The sequence below is a fragment of the Staurois parvus genome, unplaced genomic scaffold, assembly GCF_062004578.1.
Source record: "Staurois parvus isolate SC_StPar_1 unplaced genomic scaffold, SC_StPar_1.0 ptg000586l, whole genome shotgun sequence".
NCBI classification, from domain to species: domain Eukaryota; kingdom Metazoa; phylum Chordata; class Amphibia; order Anura; family Ranidae; genus Staurois; species Staurois parvus.
The window spans coordinates 3,428,158-3,451,992 of NW_028318382.1; the positions used below are offsets into that span (position 1 = coordinate 3,428,158).

A 23,835-nucleotide genomic window follows, 5' to 3' on the forward strand; every position below is an offset into this window, starting at 1 on the left:
CTTGAGTGTGTTTAGTGTTTGAATTATTGTCACATAACTTGCATTGATGGATGTGGTGTTGGAGAGTGTCCAGCTATAGACTATATGACAAGGTTGAGGACAGGTTTCCCATTTGCCTAGAAGGAAACAGACCGAAGTTAGCTGTAGCAGCCAGATTTTAGTTTCACATGTTTCTGGTACATTATGACTCAGGATAAAGAATATTTAAAGCCTAACTTCAGCTTCAAATACATTTTTATTATTCTCAAATGACAACCTGCATACTCTAAATCCTGCAGTATTTGGTCCGTTCACATATCGTTGCAGGTTCTGAAGGCTGCAAGGATGGCTACGCATAATGATGTGGCCCCATTTTTTGCAGAACTATGACATATCCACAGGAAGTTGGTTGGATAAAGGTGGGCATATTTCAACCTGGATGAGAACGGGTACTGTATTGCGGAGCTTTGAGTCTATAGGTGTTTGGTGAGTATTTCAGTGGGGAATGGTTGTTTATTTTAACCCTCGCAGGACAACTCATTTTTTTAATCTCATTTTATTTAAAAGAAAAAAATAATTATCTCCACATTACTCTGTAAGTGAAAAAAATCTGGCACGCACGACAGATGAGCAAGAAAAAATGTAGTGAACAAAATACAACTCAAAATCATTGGACATTGAACAATTCTAGAAAACATACAGCATATAGGAAAGCATAGTGGCAATCAGTACAGCAATGGCCAGAAATCCCAGCTGTCAAGCAATAGATGGGCACATCACATAGATCCATTGGGACCACATAGCTACAAATTTATTAAATGTGTTTTGCAAGTACTATAAGTTTTTCAACATGGACAGGTTAGTAGATATCTACTTCAGGGCTACAAGAGTGATCTTGTAACTACAAGGGTCATGTAGCCGTCCATAGGGGTCATAGAGTTATAATAACCTAGTATACAGGTGAGGGGGTTGGAGTCCAATTTGACACCAAAGAGGTTATTCTAGGTTGTAATTACTCCTTCCCAATACCTCTTCAAATTAGGACAGTGTTGTAAGCGGTGAATGAGATTGCCCTGTGGTTACTGCATCTGTTTCAGTGGGGGTCAGCCAGTATTCAAATCTTGTGAAGGAATTCGGGTGTGTGATGCACACTGTGGAGAATGAAGAGTTGGGCCAACTTATGTGAGGGGGGTGACACTAATTGTGGAGATTGCAGGACACCATCCAAAACTTCCTCTGAGATGGGGCCTAGGTCCTCTTTCTGTCTCTGCTTGTAGGGTAGGGTCAAGCTAAGCCAAAATGTATCAAACAGCTGTATACACATTCACTGGCCACATTATTGGGTATACCTTGCTAGTACCCGGTTGGACCCCCTTTTGCCTTCAAACCTGCCTTAATTCTTTGTGGTATAAATTCAACAAGGTGTTGGAACCATTTCTCAGAGGTAACATCATGCAGTTGCAGATTTGTTGACTGCACATCCATGATGTAAATCTCCCACTCCACCACATCCCAAATGTGCTCTATTGGATTGAGATCTGGTGACTGTGGAAGCCATTGGAGTACAGTGAACTCATTGTCATGTTCAAGAAACCAGTTTGAGATGATTTGAGCTTTGTGATATGGTGCATTATCCTGCTGGAAGCAGCCATCAGAAGATGGGTACACTGTAGTCATAAAGGGATGGACATGGTCAGCAACAATACTCAGGTAGGCCATGGCATTTAAACGATGCTCAGTTGGTACTAAGGGGCCCAAAACGTGCTAAGAAAATATTCCCCACACCATTACACCACCAGCCTGGACCGTTGATACAAGGCAGGATGGATCCATGCTTTCATGTTGTTTATGTCACATTCTGACCATTTGAATGTCGCAGCTGTAATGAGACTCATCAGACCAGGCAACAGTTTTCCAATCTTCTATTGCCTCAGATTTCCTGTTCTTTGCTAACAGGAGTGGCACCCGCTGTGGTCTTCTGCTGCTGCTGCTGTAGCCCATCTGCTTTAACGTTCAACATGTTGTGCAATCAGAGGTGGTATTCTGCATACCTTGGTGGTACCAAGTGGTTATTTAAGTTACTGTTGCCTATCATCTCAAACCAGTCTGCCCATTCTCCTCTGACATAAACAAGGCATTTTCATCCACACAACTGCCGCTCACTGGATATTTTCTCTTTTTCAGTCCATTCTCTGTAAAACCTAGAGATGGTTGTGCATGAAAATCCAAGTAGATCAGCAGTTATTGAAATACTCAGACCAGCCCATCTGACACCAACACCCATGCCACGTTCAAAGTCACTTAAATCCCCTTTCTTCTCAATTTTGATGCTGTGTTTGAACTTCAGCAATTCGTCTTCACCGCGTCTAGATGCTTAAATGCATTGAGTTTCTGCCATGTGATTGGCTAATTGGCAATTTGTGTTACCAAGCAATTGAACAGGTGTACCTAATAAAGTGGCTGGTGAATGTATGCTTCGAATATAAGGCCATTGGTGCTATTTGCTTGGGCCAGACTATCAAATAAAACTGTAGGGGAGAAGGAATGGTATGGGTTATATTTTGGGTGTGAAGAGCATGCTGTAGCTGCAGATACTGGTAGAACCATTTCTGATCAAGCTCAAAATCCACACAGTTCCTAGAAGAATGTAGGACACCTGTTTGTATGTAAATGGAGAAGAGTGACCTCCAGCCTTCTCCCATCTCTGAAAGCGCTTGGGTTTACTGAGTTCAGGGAAGGAAGCATACCACAGAGGTGTATATCTGGTATATTCAGTGAACCCCATAGGCTATTTGGAGCCTCCCTTACACATCAGACTTTGAGTGGGTGTCATTTTACATAGACGGGAGTCATGAGCATTTACCAGGTGTCTTTCCTGCAATAATGAGGAAGGCAACTAATTAATTTTTTTAGGCCGGAGTTGGTCTTTAGAAGAACACACTTGCCCTACTTGTTGGCTCTGCAGTAACGACCTAAAAAGGCTTTTAAAGCATCACCTATGAAAATATTTAGGTACTGTAGTCATTTCTCAGGTGCATGCAATTTTGAGTCTTGACATGTTTGGTATCTGTTTCCTCAACGCAACATTATCTTTTGTTCTTTACCAAAAAGATGGTATTGTATTATAATGTGTTTGGTGTGCTCTAAAATTCATTTTAGTGTAATTTTTTTTTCCTGCAAATTTGCGTCTGTGCAAATATCGCGTGACATAAAAAGTTGCAAGAGCCACCATTTTATTGTCCAGGATATCTGCTTTCAGAAAATATAAAATGTTTGGGGGTTCTAAAATAAATTTTCTAACCAAAAAAGTGGTTAAGGGTTGTTGTACGGGCTGGCAGGAATTTTTCTGATAAATGGAACAGAAAGCTGTCTGCAGATTGAAAATATAACTGGCGGGAAACTAACATCTGCAGAATGTGTAGTCACTTGCCTCCATGTTCTTCTCTGAAAAGGAAACATTTTTTTTTCCTCCCCAAAGAATATGCACAATACATAAAACTTTCAAAGTAAAAGCCTCATTTATTTGCTTTAGCGGAATGCTTTTACTTTAATTTTTTTTTTTTTGTGATCACCTTTGAAATATATGATAAAAAAAAAATGAGTATATGATCACACACACACACAAAAAAAAAAGATTCACTTAGTGTGTGTGTCAAATGGTCCCTTACCAAAGAGGAAGGACCTTTCCTTGACTCCTCCTCTGGGTGCAAAACTCCTGGCAGGGGTAAGGTACACTCAGGTTCACCTAGCCAAAGGGCCCAGCGGACCTCTCTCCTCATGATCAGCCGATGCCGACCAACGAGTACTAGTGTTCTGAGGCTGATTGTGTCAGTGAGTCTTCCCCTTCGCTCTCACCTGACATGCTCAGAATCCTGTAGGCCTCTTCACTGGAGTACCTTTCCACTGACATTTTGGCCACTAAATTAATTCATTCATGCCTAGTGCGACTCACGGGAAAAAGAACACCTGACTGTCAGGGACTGCTTAACCACTTCCACTCTGGACACTTTTACCTCCTTCCTGTCCAGGCCAATTTCCAGCTTTCACTTTGAATGACAATTGCGCGGTCATGCAACACCGTACCCATATGAATTTTGTAGCATTTTTTTTGAGACAGATAAAGCTTTATTTTGGTGGTATTTATTCACCACTGGGATTTTTTTTTTTTTGCTATGTAAATGAAAAAGTCCACAAATTTTTAAAAAAGTGTTTTTCTTATAAAATTTAGCAAATAAAATAGTATTTCTTCATAAATCTTGGCCAAAATTTTTTCCATTTTTATCTTTTTAGTAAAAAAAAAAAAAATAACCCAAATTAGTTTATAACCAAAAATTATAATTTTTAAACTTTTTTTTTTAAATTTTTTTTAAATTTATTTATTTTTTTTTTTTACATACTGTCACCCCAGCAGTACAGTGTCAATAGCCTTGTACCATGTGACCTCTGTGATCATTCACAGATTTCACACATAGTAAGCAATGATGTCACAAGTGACATCTTGCTTACTACTCTGCATGTGATCACTGATTGGTCAATCAGTCATCACATGATCGGGACCTCACACAGAGGTCCCGTCTGACGATCGGTGTTCCACTGTGACCAGAGGACACAGCGGGCACCGGATCGCGGTGCTGCGTGCTTTATAAACGGCCACCCGACCCTGCACTGCCACTGTCCGGCCGTTTATATACAACGGCCGGACGGGAGGTGGTTAAACCGCTACAAACATGAGGGGCGATCAAAGGGTTAACTGTGTGCAGGGAGTGTTTTGCTAGGGGGCTGTGTCAGTGTGCACAGCTATGCAAAGAAGTGTGCTTGAGCTGACAGGGAGGAGGGCTGTTGGTAAACAAAACAGTCCTCCTCCCCATCTGAGATCTTCAGAAATCACATAATTATCGGCCAGGACCAGGTGATTGACAGCCGCGGCCGTGCAGGGCGTGCGCACCCCCTACCCAGAAATGCAGAAGTGTGTGTGTGTATATTACACACACACACGTTATTTTGCGCACCCGTGCCGCCCTGTAGCAGTATTTCTGCTATAAGGCGGACGAGAAGAGGTTAAAGGCTAAGTTCACCTTTTATATAAACTGGCCTGTAGGTGGGGCCTAGGGTTGGGGTACCCAGTCTGGGAAAGATCACACACAGTGTTAGTTAATTTACAGTATATTAATTTATCTTTCATATTGTAGTTAGATTGGCAACGGGCGGACTGACAACTCATGGGGCCCCTCTGTCCTTGCCCGAACTCAAAAAAGCCTATGAAAAAGGTACCAGGGGCATCTCATGGGGCCCCCTCCTGACCCCGGGCCCTCGGGCATTGCCCGACTTTCCAAATGGTCAGTCCGCCCCTGATTGGCAGTAACAAAAAGGGACAGTTTTCTATAGCTGCTGCTATAGAGGTAATAGAGTGTTTGGTAATTGCACAGTATAGCAGTTGGTATTTGTACAGTATCACCATGCTTGGGCCTGTAATTCCAAAGGACAGCTACCGCTGGATTACAATATATGGAGATGGCATTCTGAAGCTGCTGAAGGCAGCCCTGCTTCACTGGTCCGGATACTGGAATGTCCACTAACCCTACTCAAACAGGAACCTCTCCCAGCACTCTTTACTCTCCCTAACAAGTGGGGTATCTGTCCCCCACCTACCACTGACTCCAGACATGCCTGAATGACCATGGTACCCTTTATAGGGTCCCACACCAAGATGGCTGCCAGAGGTCACCAGAAGTGTCCAGTCAGACAGCTGCTACCTCTGAGACACCTAAGAAGTTCCCGAAGGAACATTTTCCCCCTACGTGTGTATATGGGCACAGCATCACCTACTGGATAGAGGAAAACCAGCATCTGCCTACAGGCCCATGCAGACAAGGAGTTTAAAATGTGCCGTATGTAAAGATATTTCTTCATGCAAATGCCATACATGTAGACATTTTCTCTCAACAAGAAGCCTGGCCAAAATACTCCCAATGTTTACATTCCCACGTCCTGACTTACACCCAGGAGTGAGCGTGCTTCCTGATCAAAAGTGAAGTGTGCTCTCTTCCTATATCTTAACATCGCTGAGCTCAGCTGCTGTTGGGATAGGGAGAGAGAGAGTGTGAACCGTAATTGCTGCCAAAAATGTACCTACTACTTATGAACTCGAGGAGAATGTGTACTTCTGCTGTCAGCCATTTTGTATTTTTATTGTCTTTAGTCAAAACTTTTTATTTAACTGCTTCCCCGCTGCCCTATAGCAGAAATACTGCTACAGGGCGGCACAGCTGCACAAAACCACGTGTGTGTGTGTATGTATGTGATTTTGCATTTCCGGGTAGGGGACGGGTGTATGCCACCCTACCCATGCTGCCTTTGGAGACTACAGCTGTCGATCCCGCCGGCACCCGGGGATAGCCGAGAAACACTGACAGGGGAGAGGTCTGTATGTAAACAATACAGATCTCTCCCTGTCAGCACCAGCATGCTGCTTTGTTTTTCTCTGCATAGCAGAGCAATACAAAGCAGCATGCTGATATGCTAAAACACACAAAGCACACAGCTAACCCCTTTGATCACCCCATATGTTAATCTCTTCCTGCCCAGTGTCATTAGTACAGTCTCCGTGCTTTTTATTAGCACTGGTCACTGGGGATGTTTGTGTCAGAATGCCCACCGCAGTCCTGCTATAAGTCGCTGATCGCCGCCATTACTAGTATAAATTTTTTTTTAAAAAATTCCAGTATATATACCGCCATTTGTAGACGCTATAACTTTCACGTAAACCAATTAAATTACATGTATTGTGTTTTTTTTTTTTTTTTTTAGCAAAGGCATGTAGCTGAATACATTTTGACCTAAATTTGTGACAAAATTTAGATTTTTTTTTTTTTAAATATTCTTACTGGACATGTTGTATAGCAAAAAGTAAAAAATATTGTTTTTTTTTTTTTTCTTTCAAAATTGTCGGCCTTTTTTTGTTTATTGCGAAAAAAATTAAAACTGCAGATGTGATCAAATACCACCGAAAGAAATCTCTATTTGCGGGGGAAAAAAGGACATACATTTAATTTGGGTGCAAGATTACATGACCGCGCCGTTGTCAGTTAAAGTAATGCAGTGCCGGATCGCAAAAAATGGCCTGTTCAGGAGGGGGGGGCTAAATCCTCTGGAGGGCAAGTGGTTAAGAAGCTTTTCCAGGTGTTTACATATAAAAATATGTGCAATTACAGTGTTACTATATGCAAACACTTATTTGTGCAGGATATCTATGATCAAAATATTACCATAGATATACAATAACACTGTTTTTGTCATTCATTCAAAACACTTTTGGATATCTCTTTTCATTTCGACATTCTGGGGCCATTAACACCAGGTGCAGTGGGATGTGTTCTTGAACACATTCCCACTCCATATACAGTCCACAATCCATGTTATCTAATGGGCATAGTTCACACCAGTGCAGTACAGTTGAAAGTACAACAAGCTGCATTTTTTCGCAATGCAAGCATGTGTAAATGTGTATAAATTCATAAAAACCCATGTAAACGCAATTCAGCACACATAAAAGCCCAAAGAAAAAAATGAGAAGGAAGCGGCCTCAAAAGAAATGCAAGCAGACAAGCCTCTAATAACACTTAGGAAAAATGCACTGTAAACACATGTCGAAATCGCAGCAACATGCATGTGGACATGTGTTCTCTGTGCTTTTCTGCATGCATGTTTCTGTGCTTTCAGTTCATTTACATGCATTTGCAGTGCATTTTTTTTTTAAATCCTGTATTAATTTTTCTCAATTTAAGTTATATTGACACCCATTTGCACATGTTTGCAGTGTGGAAAAATGCAGGATGCAGATAAGGATATAAACTAGACTTGTTGGAATGCATTTATTTTTCTTTCATGTGCATTTGTATTGCGTTTAAAAATGCATCTGACTGCGTCTGGTGTAAACAGCCCTGAATGAGTGTAATTCTGTTAATTAGTGTAAAAATCTAAAACAAAATGAAATTAATCATACCTCACATCTTTCGGCTGTGGGAACGAGGGACACCTATTGGCAAAAGGTATGTAGGCAAAGGTGTGTGGGTTGGTGGAGACATGTAGGCTTGAGGCTGCTCCTTATCTCCTGGTTAGGTGTAGCATCAATCCTTTACCCTTTAGATTTACTATTCCTCTGGATTGGTATCAGGACATGCCTGCACCCCATGCTTTGGAGTGCAGTGATTCGCTTTCACCTCTACTTTGAGCAGTGCCAAAAGCAATAAAACAGGTCAAAGTGCATGCTCCTGTTTAAATGAGGAATTAAAACACAATAAATTATTGGTTAAATTTGATTCTAAAGGTTGTATTTTTTAAAAAAATAAACATGTTATACTAACCTGCTTTGTACCATAGTTTTGCATGGAACAACCCTGTTCCTCCTCTTTTTGGGTCCCCCACCGGTTGTCCTGGCTCCTCTCCCCTGCCAAGTGCCCCCAATAGCAAGCCTCTTGCTATAGGGCACTGGAGCAGGTTTGCTCCTGAGCCACGCCCCTGCTCGCTCTTCATTGGCTCACTGGCTGTAAATGACGGCAGCAGGGGTAATGCTTTCCACTGCTGTGGGAGGCAATATGGAGAGAGAGACCTGGGAGAGCCGCAGCTCTCAAGCACATTGCTGGAATGAGATGGAGTTCAGGTAAGTATAAGGGGAAACGGGGGAGCTGCACCCAGAAAGTTTTTAATTTTTTTATATCTTAATGTATAGAATTCCTTAAGGTAGAAAAACCTTCTGCCTTTAGAACCACTTTAAACCCACAAGTGCTTTTTTTTTACCACTACTATTCCTTCATACTGCAACAATTTAGAAATTGGATATAAGGTTTGGCACTGTATAACAGTCTCTGAAAATAGTGCATTTTTCTTACAGGCCTATAAATCAGACCAAAATGAGAAGGAAAGAGGGACTTTGTTCCAAAAGAGGGACAGTACCTCCAAATAAAGGACAGTTGGGAGCTATGTGAAATCCCCACTGATTAAATGTTCTACGACAGCATAAAAACTTCCAAGGGGTCAAACATTATTTTTACAGGCCATGTATAGAGTTTTGAGTCATGAAAAATGATAGGCATATTCCAGTTTGGTTAAAAACTCCATCTCAGGAAAGTTGTTTTTTGTTATCATTCTCTAAGCCTCAGTGTCCTTGTCCTTTCTTTCCTGATTTCAGACTCTGACCCTTTAGTCTCATCAGCACATTGGCCTCATATAAAAGGACAGGGGGCGGGGGTGGGTGCTCATAAGGTATTTTGAAGTTAAGGTGAGCAGACGTGCCCAGGACTAAGCGGACAAATGGAAAAGCAAATTCTTGCAGATTGCTATGTTTCTGAGGAATATGGATTCATCCTACAGGACCCTCTGGTAAGAAAAACCTATCTTAAGCTTAAACGATAACTAAAGCCCCTTTCACACAGGTCAGAGTCCTCTGAGATCAGCAGGAGATCTATCTGCTGATTAAGGAAGAAAGGGGTGGATGAACCATCTGTTTCCACTTAGTTTCTGCAGGGTGGACATGGACACAGCTCTGTCTAGGACACAGGTGTCAAACTGGTGGCCCTCCAACTGTTGTGAAACTACAAGTCCCATGAGGCACTGCAAGATTGGCAGTTACAGGCATGACTCCCAAAGGCAGAGGCATGATGGGACTTGTAGTCTTGCAACAGCTGGAGGGCCACCAGTTTGACACCCCTGGTCTAGAAGGTCGGGGGTAAACAAACTCCTCTATCCATTTTAGTGGACTGGATTGGACCGGGGGTAGAATGGTGTAAATGGACACAAGTCAGGTTACACCTATCGGTCCATAGGAGTAAATGGACTGGCCGATCAGGTCTGTCTGGAAACGTGACAGTTGGACCTGATTGGACCCTTCATGTGAAAGGGGGCCTAAAAGCAAAACTTTTTTTTTAGTTTTAAATATAGTGGACACCTATCACTGTTTTATTGCTGCCTGTGCCCTGATTCACCTCTCTGTTCTCTTTTACTGCTATCACTGGATGGAAATCTTCCATTGGGTGTACTAACGCCAGTGACCGTGCTATCAGCCAGAGATTTTCCTCACTTTGGAGGGATTTTCTATCAGTCTCTGTTTTGGCTGTGGGACAGGAAGTGAAGGGACAAAAGAAGACTCCCCAATTGAACACAAATGGCAAAAAAACCCCCAAAGAAAACCTGACGGGGTATAACCCTCTTGTACGCTATCCAAAATTACCAACTTGGATCAAGCTTGGACCAAATGTAACTATGCATTTACCCTACCTGGTGTCACAGATCTGTCTCGTCTAATCTCAAAGACCAGCAGGTATGTTGATACATGCTCAATAGCTTTAACTTTCAAGGTTCTGCTGCTATCTGTTATCCCACAAGACGTGTTCAAGCCTCGTTAACTACTTGTTGATTTGCTTAGCTACACGTCCAGGTCATCTACCTTTCTATTCAAGCTTTGCTCATTCCCTCAGGCTTTGCCTGAGCAACAGCTAGTGTGCCAAGCAAATCCCAAGATGTTAGTGTTCCCCATATTTCTTAGTGGAGAAGATTTCTAGTGCTCCTGTGTTTCCTAGTGGAGTAGTTTTATAATGTGTCTGGCTTCCTTTGAATATTCTTAGTGTACCCTCAGTGCTTCTCCATGTCCCTAACTTCCTGAGAAGATTCTTAGTTCACCCCAGTGCTTCCCCATGTCCCTGGTGTCCTGAGTAGACTCCTAGTATACCACAGTGCTTTCTCATGGCCCTGGCTTACTGAGGAGATTCTATGTGACCCCTATACCACTAGTGTTTTACGTCCTGAGAGACTCCCTAGTGACCCTAATGTTCCTCACAGGGTCAGACTGACTATTTGGAAACTCAGGCACTGCCCGAGGGCCTGGGGTCAGTAGGGGGCCCCATGAGATGCCCCTGGTACCTTTTTTCATAGGCTTTTTTTGAGTTTGGGCAAGGACATAGGGGCCCCATTATTCCCCTATTGCCTGGGGGCCCCATGAGTTGTCAGTCTGCCCCTGGTTCCTCATGATTCTGTGGCTGTATCCCCCTTGTTCCTGGTGTCTGTTTGCAAGCATCTCCTATTGCCTTTCTGTGATCTTTATACGTCCAGTGTTCCCACTGTCTTGCAGTCTGTCCCCATTCATTCTTGTATGTTCATGCTTGTAACGTGCAGTGCTACTACTGCAGGAGCCGCTTGGTAATTTGGACTCTTGTGCGCCTCAACTCCAAGCACAACCTTAGCCCCTCTGACACACCTGTTTGTATAAAAGTCACTGCTAGCTGTGAATATAGCTACACTTAATGCTGTGAAATATAGCACCAGGAAATAGACACAACACTGTTTAGTGGTAAATTAATTCAGTGTCTTGGTACAGGTTAGAATAAATGATGGTTTGAATAAAAATATACTGTCTTGTGGCATAAAAATACACACAGAAGTTGTAATTACTATGCCACAAGACAGTATAATCACTGTACCATTGTAACTTAGAGTAGAGTTCTGTACCACTAGGCTGGGATTAGCTCATCAATAAACAACCTCATTAACAAACGGTGCATATACGCATTAACTGCAGTGTGAATAATAATACTAAAACTAGTTTAAAGTGCACTCTAAGAGAATAGCTATAAAATGGTGCAATATCATCTGAGTGGTACCCCTTACCATAAGCAATAGGGAAAGGTCTCTGTGTAGATGCTTTTAAAGGGACAGTTATTAGCCCTATCAAACTCTTCAGTAGGCTAGGGTCGGGGCCCAGCTGTACCGTTGGTGCACAATAGAATAGTCCCAGTCAAGCCTGCAGGCAGCAGTAAGGCTACTAGATGGCTGTATGGTCAGTTCTTTAAGGGCTTAGCAGCAGCTCACCATCCGGTCAAACACAGATAAGTCCACTTTCTGCTGTCCCCAGCTGACTCTGTCGGCACCTCTGAACTCCGGATCCCGTTCAGGCCACCCTTATACAGCAGTGATGGTGCACACTGGACAGCAATGTCCAGTCTCCCTCACTACAGCAGCTGAAAGCCGATTTCTCTACCTCCCACAGGCTTTCAGCTGCTGCAGGGAGAGACACACACACAGAACATTGGTCTTGTAATTTCTTGCTCTGCACTGATCCACCCTCCCTGTTCTGACTGCTTCTGATACCCCCCCCCCCCCCCCCGTATGCCCCCTGTCTCTGTGCCACCCCCTTCCCACTGCACTGAAGGCTTCCATCTCCATGCATCCATATATGTGTAAGGATGGAGAGCAGAGGAAGAGGCCAGTAAATATGTCATTTACAATGAATCATGAAGGAAAGCCATTCATGACAGTTCATACGATTGCTGTTATAGTGATCATCACTGTAATAAGCAATCACAGCGGAAAAAAAAAATCCCTAATCTCCCTCTCTCCCCATATTCAGAGTAGTACAGTGAAGCTGAATTAGTCTGATGACAGCATGTAAAATAAAAAAAAAATGTACAGTTGCAAGAAAAAGTATGTGAACCCCTTGGGATTACGTGGAGTTTTGCATGAATTGGGCATAAAATGTGCTCTGAACGTCATCTAAGTCACAAAAATAGAAGAACACAGTCTGCTGAACATAATACTACACAAACATTAGATGTTGCCGTGGTTTAATTGCACATAACATGTAAACATTCCCAGTGCAGGGAGGAAAAAGTATGTGAGGCCTTAGCTTAATGACTTCTCCCAGAGCTAATTGGAGCCAGGAGTGAGCCAACCTTGACTCCAATCAGTGTGATGATATTGGATGTGTTGCTGACAGCTGTCCTGCCCTTAAAAAACACACACCTGTTTTGGGTTTACCGGTTTCAAGAAGCACTGTCTGATGTGAACCATGCCTCGCAGAAAAGAGCTCTCAGAAGACCTACGATCAAGAATTGTTGACTTGCATGAAGCTGGAAAGGGTTACAAAAGTATCTCCAAAAGCCTTGATGTTCATGTGTCCACGGTAAGACAGACTGTCTACAAATGGAGAAAGTTTAGCACTGTTGCTACTCTCCCTAGGCGTGGTCGTCCTGTAAAAATGACTGCAAGAGCACAGCGCAGAATGCTGCATGAGGTAAAGAAGAATCCCAGAGTGTCAGCTAAAGACCTACAGAAATCTCTGGCACATGCTAACATTTTTGTTGACACATCTACAATAAGGAAAACATTAAACAAGAATGGAGTACATGGGAGGACACCACGGAGGAAGCCATTGCTGTCCAAAAAGAATATTGCAGCACGTTTGAAGTTTGCAAAAGAGCACCTGGATGTTCCACAGCACTACTGGCAAAATATACTGTGGACAGATGAAACCAAGATTAAGTTGTTTGGGAAGAACACACAACACTATGTGTGGAGAAAAAAAGGCACAGCACACCAACATCAAAACCTCATCCACACTGTGAAACATGGCGGAGGGAGCATCATGGTTTGGGGCTGCTTTGCTGCCTCAGGGCCTGGATGGATTGTTGTCATTGATGGGAAAATTAATTCCAGAGTTTATCAAGACATTTTGCAGGAAAACGTACGACCATCTGTCCGCCAACTGAAGATCCGCAGAGGATGGGTCATGCAACAGGACAATGACCCAAAGCATACAAGTAATTCAACAAAACAATGGCTGCAACAGCACAGAATACGCCTTCTGGAGTGGCCCAGTCAGAGTCCTGACCTCAACCCCATTGAAGTGCTGTGGCATGACCTTAAGAGAGCGATTCACACCAGACATCCCAAGAATATTGCTACACTGAAACAGTTTTGTGAAGAGGAGTGGTCCAAAATTACTCCAGATCGTTGTGCAGGTCTGATCTGCAACTACAGGAAATGTTTGGTTGAGGTTATTGCTGCCAAAGGAGGGTCAACCAGTTATTAAGTCCAAAGGTTCACAAACTTTTTCCTCCCTGCACTGTGAATGTTTACCTGTTATGTGCAATTAAACCATGGCAACATCTAATGTTTGTGTAGTATTATGTTCAGCAGACTGTGTTCTTCTATTGTTGTAAGTTAGATGACGTTCAGAGCACATTTTATGCCCAATTCATGCAAAATTCCACGTAATCCCAAGGGGTTCACATACTTTTTCTTGCAACTGTACATACTGTCACCAGTTTGTATCCTTGATCACTGCCACATCAGTCGTGAAAAAAAGGGGAAAAAAACATTTGATTTTACTTCCTAATTTTCCTAAAAGTTGTGACCAATAAATTACAACTTCAAAAAACTAGTCTCGCCTCTTTCTAAATACCTTGGACTATCTACTTTCCAAAAAGGGGTCATTTGGGGGATATTTGTACTGCATTCTAGGAGCGTCCGTACATCAGATTGATCATGTTTTAAATAACCTGTATATACTATAGTTTGTAGACTCTATAACTTTCAAACAGACTAAATAATATACACTGATATGGGTTGTTTTTATTATTTTTACCAAAGAAATGTAGCAAAATAAATTTTGGCCTAAATGTACTGTATAAAGAGATTATTTGTTTGCAAAATTTTACAACAGAAACTAACACAAATGTGGGTTTTTGTTGTTTTTTTTTTTTTTTACATTTTGGCATTTTTCCGTTTTATCAAAGCTAGTTTTTTTGTTTTGTTTTTTTTTTTTTAGATACAAATACCACCAAAAGAAAGCTCTATTTGTGTGAAACAGATATACATCTAATTTGTCTACAGTGTTGCACGACTGGGCAACTGCCAGTTAAAGTAGCACAGTACTGAATAGCAAAAAAAATGACCTGGTCATGAAGGGAGTAAAAGCTTCCAGAGGTCAAGTGGTTAACAGTGCAGTGATCTGAGTCTCCAGCAGTCTGACATGCTACTTGCCTAGTGCTGTGGTTTGGATCACTGGACAAGGGGGCAAGGCTGATTAGTAGAGGCATGGGCTTCTACTAAACACAGAGTACAGTGTCTGATTCTCCAGCTCCCTTGTTTGTCCTGAAATATTGCTGTTTATGCATCCTGACGACAATAGAGTAATATAGGAAGAAGGGGCGGACTGACCATTTGGAAACTCGGGCAGTGCCCCTGGTACCTTTTTCATAGGCTTTTTTGAGTTTGGGCAAGGACACAGGGGCCCCATGATCCCCTATTGCCCTGGGGCCCCGTGAGTTGTCAGTCCACCCCTGATAGGACGTTTAACAGGACATAGAGAAATATGTAGATTAGTTAATAAAGTAAGCTGTGTTTGCCCCATTACATATACTTTGTGTCAGTTAGATACAGATAACAGCCACATATGAAGCAAATTTTAATTCATAAGTTGGAAAATTCAGACTGGAATTGGGATAAGGAGCCATAGAGCACAACCATTGTGTATGGCCTCTGTTCTTACCTTAAAGTGGTTGTAAAGGCTGAAGGTTTTTTACCTTCGTGCACCCTATGCATGAAGATAAAAAAAACACCTGTGTGCTGCAGTGCCCCCAGCCCCCTCATAACTTACCTGAGCCCTATCGTGATCCAGCGATGTGAATGACAGTCTCAGCTGTTCCGGGTCTCTGCCTCCTCATTGGCTGAGACAGCAAGCAGGAGCCATTGGCTCCTGCTGCTGTCACTCACTGCTAGATGTGAGACAATACATATAAAAAATGGAAGGTATTAGAACCATCCTAGGCATATATTAAATTATATTCTAAGTGAATAAAAAACTCGCAGAACTAAATATCAAGAGACCCCATCACTAAAATTATTTATATATTTTAGTATTAAGTACAGTTTTTATCTCAATTATGTGACATTATATTGCATTTTATTTTAGTGATGGGGTCTCTTGATATTTAGTTCTGCGAGTTTTTGATTCACTTATAATATAATTTAATATATGCCTAGGATGGTTCTAATACCATGCGTATTTCCTATGCGCGGTCGGTGAGTGCGCATTTCTGTTATTTCCTTGATCATAAGCTTTTATGAGATATCTACAGCTGTGGAAGTGCTCATTTGTTACCACTTATAAGTTGACTTATTGCATGAACTTTTGGACGAATTTTGACGATTATTCATTTAGCGCTGCACTCTATTATTTTACCATTTGAAGGACGTGAGGTGATTGTGATTTCCTCCTGTGCTTTAGCTGCTTGCTATTTTATTCTATTTATTTTATTTATTTGTATTTGAGGAGCGCTCGCTTCATTCTTTTCTATCACGTCAATAGACATAGACTGATGACTTTTGGCTAGTGCCTCAGGGTCACCCTGAAATGAGACTCGAGACATTGGAGTATAATCACAAAATATATTGAGAATATGAGTACTCACAATTGACAGAAGATTACAAAGCCGAACACTTATTGACACATACAGTTTCAGATATCAAACAATGTAGTAGGAATGCCACCTTAGGTTTTGGTGAGGTGAGCATAAACTGTAGTATTCCCACTAGGAATGAGCAACAGAAGGCGACGGTGAACTCGGTATCAATAGAATAATGGCTATGTCACCTAGAGTAATTTATGGTGAGGAGGCTAAGCTGCAAGGTAATAAACTCTTGACTATGCAGGATAACAGGTACTCTAACACAGTCCTTAAGTGTTTGGCGGGGGGGGCATGGCCAGATGAGGACCTGAGCAGATGCGTCAGAGTGGAGCTCCCGATATCCTGATCTAATTTCTATATATCCCAGACACCCAGGGTTCCCCCACGCTCTTCTTTGGATACCACCATCACCTCTTTTGCACAGTTCCCAGAGACATGCCACCTAAGCATCGCTCCTCTGCAGCCCAGTCGAGCAAAGGACAAACGGCGGTGGCGGTGGCGGCGTCCACTCCACGTGTCGATGCCATCTTGGCCAAGAAGATACAGGCCCTGATAACCAAGATGTAGGAGAGTGGGGAATCAGAGTCTCCTGACTATGCTGAAAACCGTCTTCGACGTAACAACGTACGGGTCCTGGGCCTACCTGAAGGGGGAATGACCAGCAGAGTTCGCAGAGACCTTTTTCAAAGATCTCCTAAATCTGGCCAAAGTCTCCCCCATATATGTGGTTGAAAGGGCCCACCAGGTACCAGTGGGCTGCTCTATTACTGGGCCCCCCCCCCCTCGCCCTTTCCTAGTTCGATTCTTAAATTATCAGTATTAAGACATCCTAGTGGAAGCCAGAGAGCATCCCTCCTTACAATATGGCAAAGCCCACATCATGCTTTTCTTGGATTTCTCATGAGCTGCAAAAGAAGCAGAAGCCCTTTACCGATAACCATCGTCGTCTGCAGGACCACAAAATCAAATATGGCTTGCTTTATCCGAGTTGCCTGCGAAAGCAACATGAGGGGACAACAAAATTCTTTGATACCCCACCCGAGGCGAACTCCTAGTTGACCATGCTGCTGTAAGATCTATACAGGATTCCTCCATGTTTGCACTTATTATGCCCTATCACCGCTCCTGTGTTTATGGGGCATGGACTCCTTCTCTTTGTTCTTTCAGCTCCCTCATCGCTCTTCTGGACGGCCATGCTCATTTCAACTAGATGACGCTGCAGATGTTTCTATGTTTGGGGCCTGCTGTGGCTCCTGCACATGGGGACACCTGATTTTTGTATCATGCTGGGGTGTATTTTTTGATCATCGCTACTGTTACCACCCGCTTTCCCCAACTCACACTGCCTTCCCCTTTCAGACTCCTGTTGTTTGGGAGCATTTCACAATGAGACACTGGGAAGTTCTACTTACCCCCCCCTCCTTTTCTATTGAACCCTCCTTTTCTATTTCAGTTTGGACTTCACCGTCCAAGCTACAGTTCCAGTTTTGTGAATTAAACTGGCCTAGCTGACTGTTGGGGTATTATGGTCAGTAGGGTGTATACTGTTTTGAAATTGCACGCTCATTCTTCATTACTGATCTGGTCTGCAATATACAAGACACCAATACTCACTTCCCTTGGGGTCTTTGGATTTAGGCACTCCCCTGGGCTATCTGATGAGCATTGTTTTCTAATTTGGGGCTATCTGGTTTTGGCTTTTCCTGTTTCTCTTCTTATATGGAGTTGAAATTAATATTGTAGAATGTTAAGCACTCTTTTAAATGTATCTTTGAGTCCCCTATGTTTTAATATTTAAAGCATCACAAACCACACATCTTGCCCGTGCAAGAAACCCATCTTATGGGAAATAAGATATTAGACTCAACATACATTTCATTCCACTTACTCCTGCTATGCTTGGGGAGTTGCCATTCTCCTAAATAGATCCTTAGCATACAAGATTGTACATCTTATCTCTGACCCTCAGGGCCGTAAATAATACTGTTACTGGAAATCAGAGCTATTGTGTTTGCTATTGTCAATGTTTATATCCCTCTTCACTTAAACCAGCAGGTCCTGTATACCATATACGAAAAACTAGCCCCTTTGCAGTTTTCCCAACTGTACATTGCGGGTGATTTCAATTAGATTTTCCATGAACAACTTGATTCCTCTAACCTCCTTAGAGCGCATAACCCTGATTTACTTCACTGGGCTCAGGCTTTTGAGTACACTGAACAATGGAAATGGAAATACCCGTCCACTAGAGCCTACTCCTGTTTCACAACCATGCATAAATCAGCCTCTTGTATAGACCTAATTTTTGGCAATGCCCGAGCCTTATCAGCGGTGCTAGTGATCTCCTACTTACTTGTGGGTTTATCGGTTCATTCCCTATAGAGCCTATAGTGTCACCTTATCACCTGCCTGCCATTTCGGCTGCTGGTGTCTGACAAACTGGTGGATACAGGACCTAAAGATTGGGGAAATGATCTCTCCTGCAATGTTCCTATACTGGGAATTTAATGAGGGCTCAGCCCTGGTTCCCATGGTGTGGGATGCATTTAAAGCACATGTACGAGGGGTATATACAGTTGTGTTCAAAATAATAGCAGTCAGACATCACTAATCTGATCAATCACTGTTTTTGGTAGAAATGATATTTCTACATGGCAAATAATTTACTAGCAGGTGTAGTAGAGTAATAGAAATCCAACAGACCCGACAGTCATGACATGCATGCTGCTGATTCTGTTTAATTGAATCACTAATTGAAAGGGGCATGTTCAAAATAATAGCAGTGTGGAGTTCTATTAGTGAGATCATTCATTCTTTGAAAAACAGGTGGCAATTATTGCCCTTATTTAAGGAAGGAAGGCAGCAAATGTTGTACATGCTGGTTACAGTGCATTTCTGTCTGAAATTCTGAGGAAAATGGGCCGTTCCAGACATTGTTCAGAAGAACAGCGTACCTTGATTAAAAAGTTGATTGGAGAGGGGAAAACATATAAAGAAGTGCAGAAAATGATAGGTTGCTCAGCTAAAATGATCACAAATGCGTTAAAATGGCAACCAAAACCTGAAAGACGTGGAAGAAAGCGAAAAACTACCATTTGAATGGATAGAAGAATAGCCAAAATGGCAAGGACTCAGCCAACAATCAGCTCCAGGAAGATCAAAGAAGGTGTAAAGTTACCTGTGAGTACTGTTACAATTAGAAGATGCCTATGTGAAGCCAAGCTATCTGCAAGAAGGCCCCGCAAAGTCCCACTGTTGAAAAAAAGACATGTGCTGAAGAGGTTACAATTTGCCAAAGAGCACACTGACTGGCCTAAAGAGCAATGGCGCAACATTTTGTGGACTGAAAGTAAGATTGTTCTTTTGGGTCTAGTGGCCGGAGACAGTTTGTCAGACGACCCCCAAACACTGAATTCAAGCCACAGTACTCTGTGAAGACAGTGAAGCATGGTTGTGCAAGCATCATGATATGGGGATGTTTCTCATACTACGGTGTTGGGTCTATTTATCGCATACCAGGGATCATGGATCAGTTTGAATACATCAGAATACTTGAAGAGGTCATGCTGCCTTATGCTGAAGAGGAAATGCCCTTGAAATGGGTGTTCCAACAAGACAACGACCCCAAACGCACCAGTAAACGTGCAACATCTTGGTTCCAGACCAACAAGATTGACGTTATGGAGTGGCCAGCCCAATCCCCGGATCTTAATCCAATAGAAAACTTGTGGGGTGACATAAAAAATGCAGTTTCTGAGGCAAAACCAAGAAATAGAGAACTGTGGAATGTAGTCCAATCATCCTCGGCTGGAATACCTGTTCACAGGTGCCAGAAGTTGGTTGACTCCATGCAACACAGATGTACAGCAGTTCTCAGAAACAGTGCTTATACAACGAAATATTCATTAAGTGATTCAAAGGAAAGCAAAATCTTCAAACATTTTTCAGTTTATATGTTTGAGTTTGTAAAGAAGAATACAAACACTGCAATTTTTTTTGAACAGTCTAATATTCACTTTTCTTCAATTTGAACAACACAAATTTGATATATTTTTCTTCAGGTTTTGATTTGGAATAGAATGTGTAGTGTTCCCAATGCATTTGTGTGTATGGAAATAAAAGCTATTAGAAGGATTTTGAGCTTTATTCACTTTTTTCAACACACTGCTATTATTTTGAACACAACTGTATATCAGCCATTAAAATGGTTAGACAGGACCTCTCCTTGCAGATCCTTTCCTTTCCTGACTCCCCAACTTCAGACAATTTTAGTTTACTTGCCCAGGCAAGACGCACTTGTCTCTTCATTTAACCTCTGCCACCCATTTAGATCTCAGATCCCTGGTGGGTAGAGTTTTTGAATTTGGGGACAAGAATGGCAAACTACTTTCCAATCTGGTAACAGATTCCAAGGATCAGACGGTCTTATCTACTATCAGCTGTGTTCAGACAGCACTTTAACTTCTGACCCTGACCGTATATTACAAGAATTTACTGATTATTACATCGCTACATAGTTACATAATTAGTCTGGCTGAAAAAGACAAAAGTTCATCCAGTTCAACCATAAAAAAAAAGTTATAATCCTACACCCACAGTTGATCCCGAGGAAGGCGGTCTGTATGGTGCCAGCTCCAGTGTATCTGGTTCAGAACTTCATGACTGTTTATCTGATTTGGGTCTTCCTCGGCCCTCACAGGAAGAAGCTTTGGAGCTTTACAGGGACATTACGGTTGAGGAAATAGTCAGCTATATGCTCCTTTCCTGGTAATAAGACTCCAGGTCCTAATGGTATACCAGGGGAATGGTATAGAATGTATGCTGCTACACTTGTGCCTAGGCTCCTTCGGCCCTACTCAGACTTTAAAACACAATTGACATTACCACCCTTAAGGTATCAGGCTCATACAGTTTTATTACCTAAACCCGGTAAAGACTGGTCCCAATGTGCCTCTTGTAGGCCTATCTCTATGCTCAATTATGACTTAAAGATCTTAACTAAAATATTGGCCACCAGATTAATGAAATTTTTTGTCTTTCCTAGTCAGTATTGACCAGACCCTTTTAATGGAATCTCTGGCTGTGGCTCTTAGACTCCCCCCAATGGTGATTGGTATTCGGGTTGGGGTCCTGGAAGAAAAAGTAGCTTTGTATGCTGATGATCTCATTATATTCTTTAATGACCCACGTCCTTCTCTTAAGGAGACCCTAACGATTATATCAGGGTTTTCTGACTACTCTGGGTTAAACATCAGTTGGGGAAAAATCACAAATGCTGCCTATTGACCCTGATTCCAGCAGTCTGGTTGACCCTGTCCTACCTTTAGTGTGGGCTGAAAAAAAAATATTTGTGAATTGAGATCTCCGTTTCCGCCTCTGACTATTTTACACTGAACTTAGCCCCCTTGTTATATAACATGAAAAATAAATTGAAATCCTAGGATAATCTTCCCCTGACATTAGTGGGCTAGATTAATCTCTTCAAAATGAAATTGCTGCCTAGTTTTTTTTATATGTGCTTAGACACTCACCGGTTTGGATTCCAAAAAAATATTTTTGCTTGGTCAATACCTGTTTTAACTCCATTGGGGTTCGCGACAGTGGAGATTTCATTTATCAACGCTGCAGCGACCCTGGCAACAGGGAGGCTTGGCATGCCCTGGCATATTTAAGTAGTATTTGTTGGCTATGCTCACGCATGCTCATAATTGGTTAATTGCGGATGAATCCAATGCCTCAGTGATATTGGAAGCCTCCTGCTTGGGTTCCTTGGAGGCATTGAGGAACCTTATTTATCTTGACCCAGCTGTACCTCTTCCATTGACTGGAGCAATGAAAACGGTATTGCGGGCATGGCTTACAGCCCAGGCAGACCAGTTGGTTACTGAGGGACATTTCTCTCAACATACCCCACTATGGTGCAACTCTAAGTTGCCTGAATTTGCTCTGATCCTCGACCCACATATTTGGGCCGTAAAGGGCATTAAGTATATTGACCAAATGTGTTCTGGGGGGGAATTACGCACATTTGACAGCTTGAAATAACAATATGGCCTCCCAAATACATTTTTGTTTAGATATTTACAACTTAGACACTCCTTTTGTACTCCATTTCCAGTAACACCGGTTGCCTTTTATGACTCTGATTTAGAGACTTTACTTAGAGACTAAACTTTAGTTAAACGTCTATCTAACATATATAAAGAATTGCTTCCCTCTGTCCGTAAGGGACTTGAAGCTCTTAAAACTAAGTGGCTAGTTGACTTCCCAGAACTGGACGATGAATACTGGGAAGATACAGTATATGGGAATGTTCCTTTCATCAATTGGTCTGTGTCTCTCTACAGTTCAAAATCTTGCACCGTATTTATCTCGCCCCTATAGATCTTCATAGAATATATTGCTCAGTCCCTGCTGATTGTTGGAGATGTGGAGCGACCTCAGCTGACTTCATTCATATTTTTTGGCAGTGTGCACATATTCAGCTCTTCTGGAAGTCGGTGGTCGCCTGTATCCTTTCTGTTACTACTATTCAGGTACCTCTAACAGTGGATTTATATCTGTTGGGATTGGTCAACTCTCTGCCACACAGCAGGGGGGATGTTGGCATGCTAGAGGAAGGGATAGTTTCTGCAGCATGGAAAAGGATTGTAGAACACTTCCTAAGAGAACTGAATGGAGAACTGTCCGGAAATGGGTTAATTATCAGAGGTATAATATAAGATATATCTCAGATGTTCAAGGTTACAATTCTGAGCAGCAGGGCTGTTTCAGAACATCAATGGATAATAGGTGGTGCCTTTAAGAGGGATAGTGGCTTTGCAATGATCATTCAAGATGAGATTGATTCCAGGTGGACTTCTATAGCAGTCAGACAGCGGTACCTCTGTGATGCAGCAGCAACCTTTAGCTAGGCTCGACAGTGTCACAGCAGAAATAAGCAGGTCTGGATCTCTGGCAGCTCTGGTACTAGCACTCAGGATGATCCCCGGCTCCAGCGGACAGTGGCGCTGGACTTGGCAGATTGCAGCAGCTTCCTCAGTTCTCTGGCACTGACAAACATCATCTCTCATGTACTGCAGTCTCCCTGTATCTTCCTCCCTATTGCTCTCTGACAGGACCTTCCCTTTTCCACACACCAGTGTCTTGTGTTTTCCTGGGCTTTCTAATTTATACAGTATGAACCCTCCTGATTTAAAGTGATACTAAAGCTAAAAACGTTTTTCTCTTAATGCAATATTTAATATCTTTTGCACACACACATATATATATATATAAAATTTATTTATTATGTTTGATGGCTAGAAAATATTTTTTGCACAATAATTTTGTTGCACATTAAGATTTTTTTGTTAAATATGGTCTGCATTTTTATGCTACAAGACATACATTCTGCGGAGCGTTGTTCTAATATATTGACAAGTATGTAGTAGGTTGTCAATAAATTAAGATGATTAAATGGAAACTGTGCCCCTTTATATCAGAAGTCCCTATGAGAGTCCCTCTTTACATCAGGAGTTCCCATCACAGTGTCCCTTTACATCAGAGTCCCCCCCCCCCCCTTACATCATGTTTCCCCATCAGAGTACTCCCTTACATCAGGTGTCCACATCGAAGT

At 42.2% G+C, this 23,835-nt stretch overlaps 1 protein-coding gene across 2 annotated transcripts in view; it reads left to right on the forward strand.

The window, feature by feature from the left end:
• Nucleotides 1-9,246: 9,246 nt before the first annotated feature.
• LOC149450041 (indoleamine 2,3-dioxygenase 2-like) overlaps nucleotides 9,247-23,835 on the forward strand; it is an 85,611-nt gene continuing 71,022 nt past the window's right edge. For both annotated transcript variants that reach the window (XR_016315323.1, XM_089692474.1), the window contains exon 1: nucleotides 9,247-9,357. Coding sequence is in view for 1 of the 2 variants with exons in the window: in XM_089692474.1 (XP_089548600.1) it covers nucleotides 9,289-9,357 (69 nt within the window). In the remaining variant the exon portion in view is untranslated. The remainder of the gene's footprint in view (nucleotides 9,358-23,835) is intronic.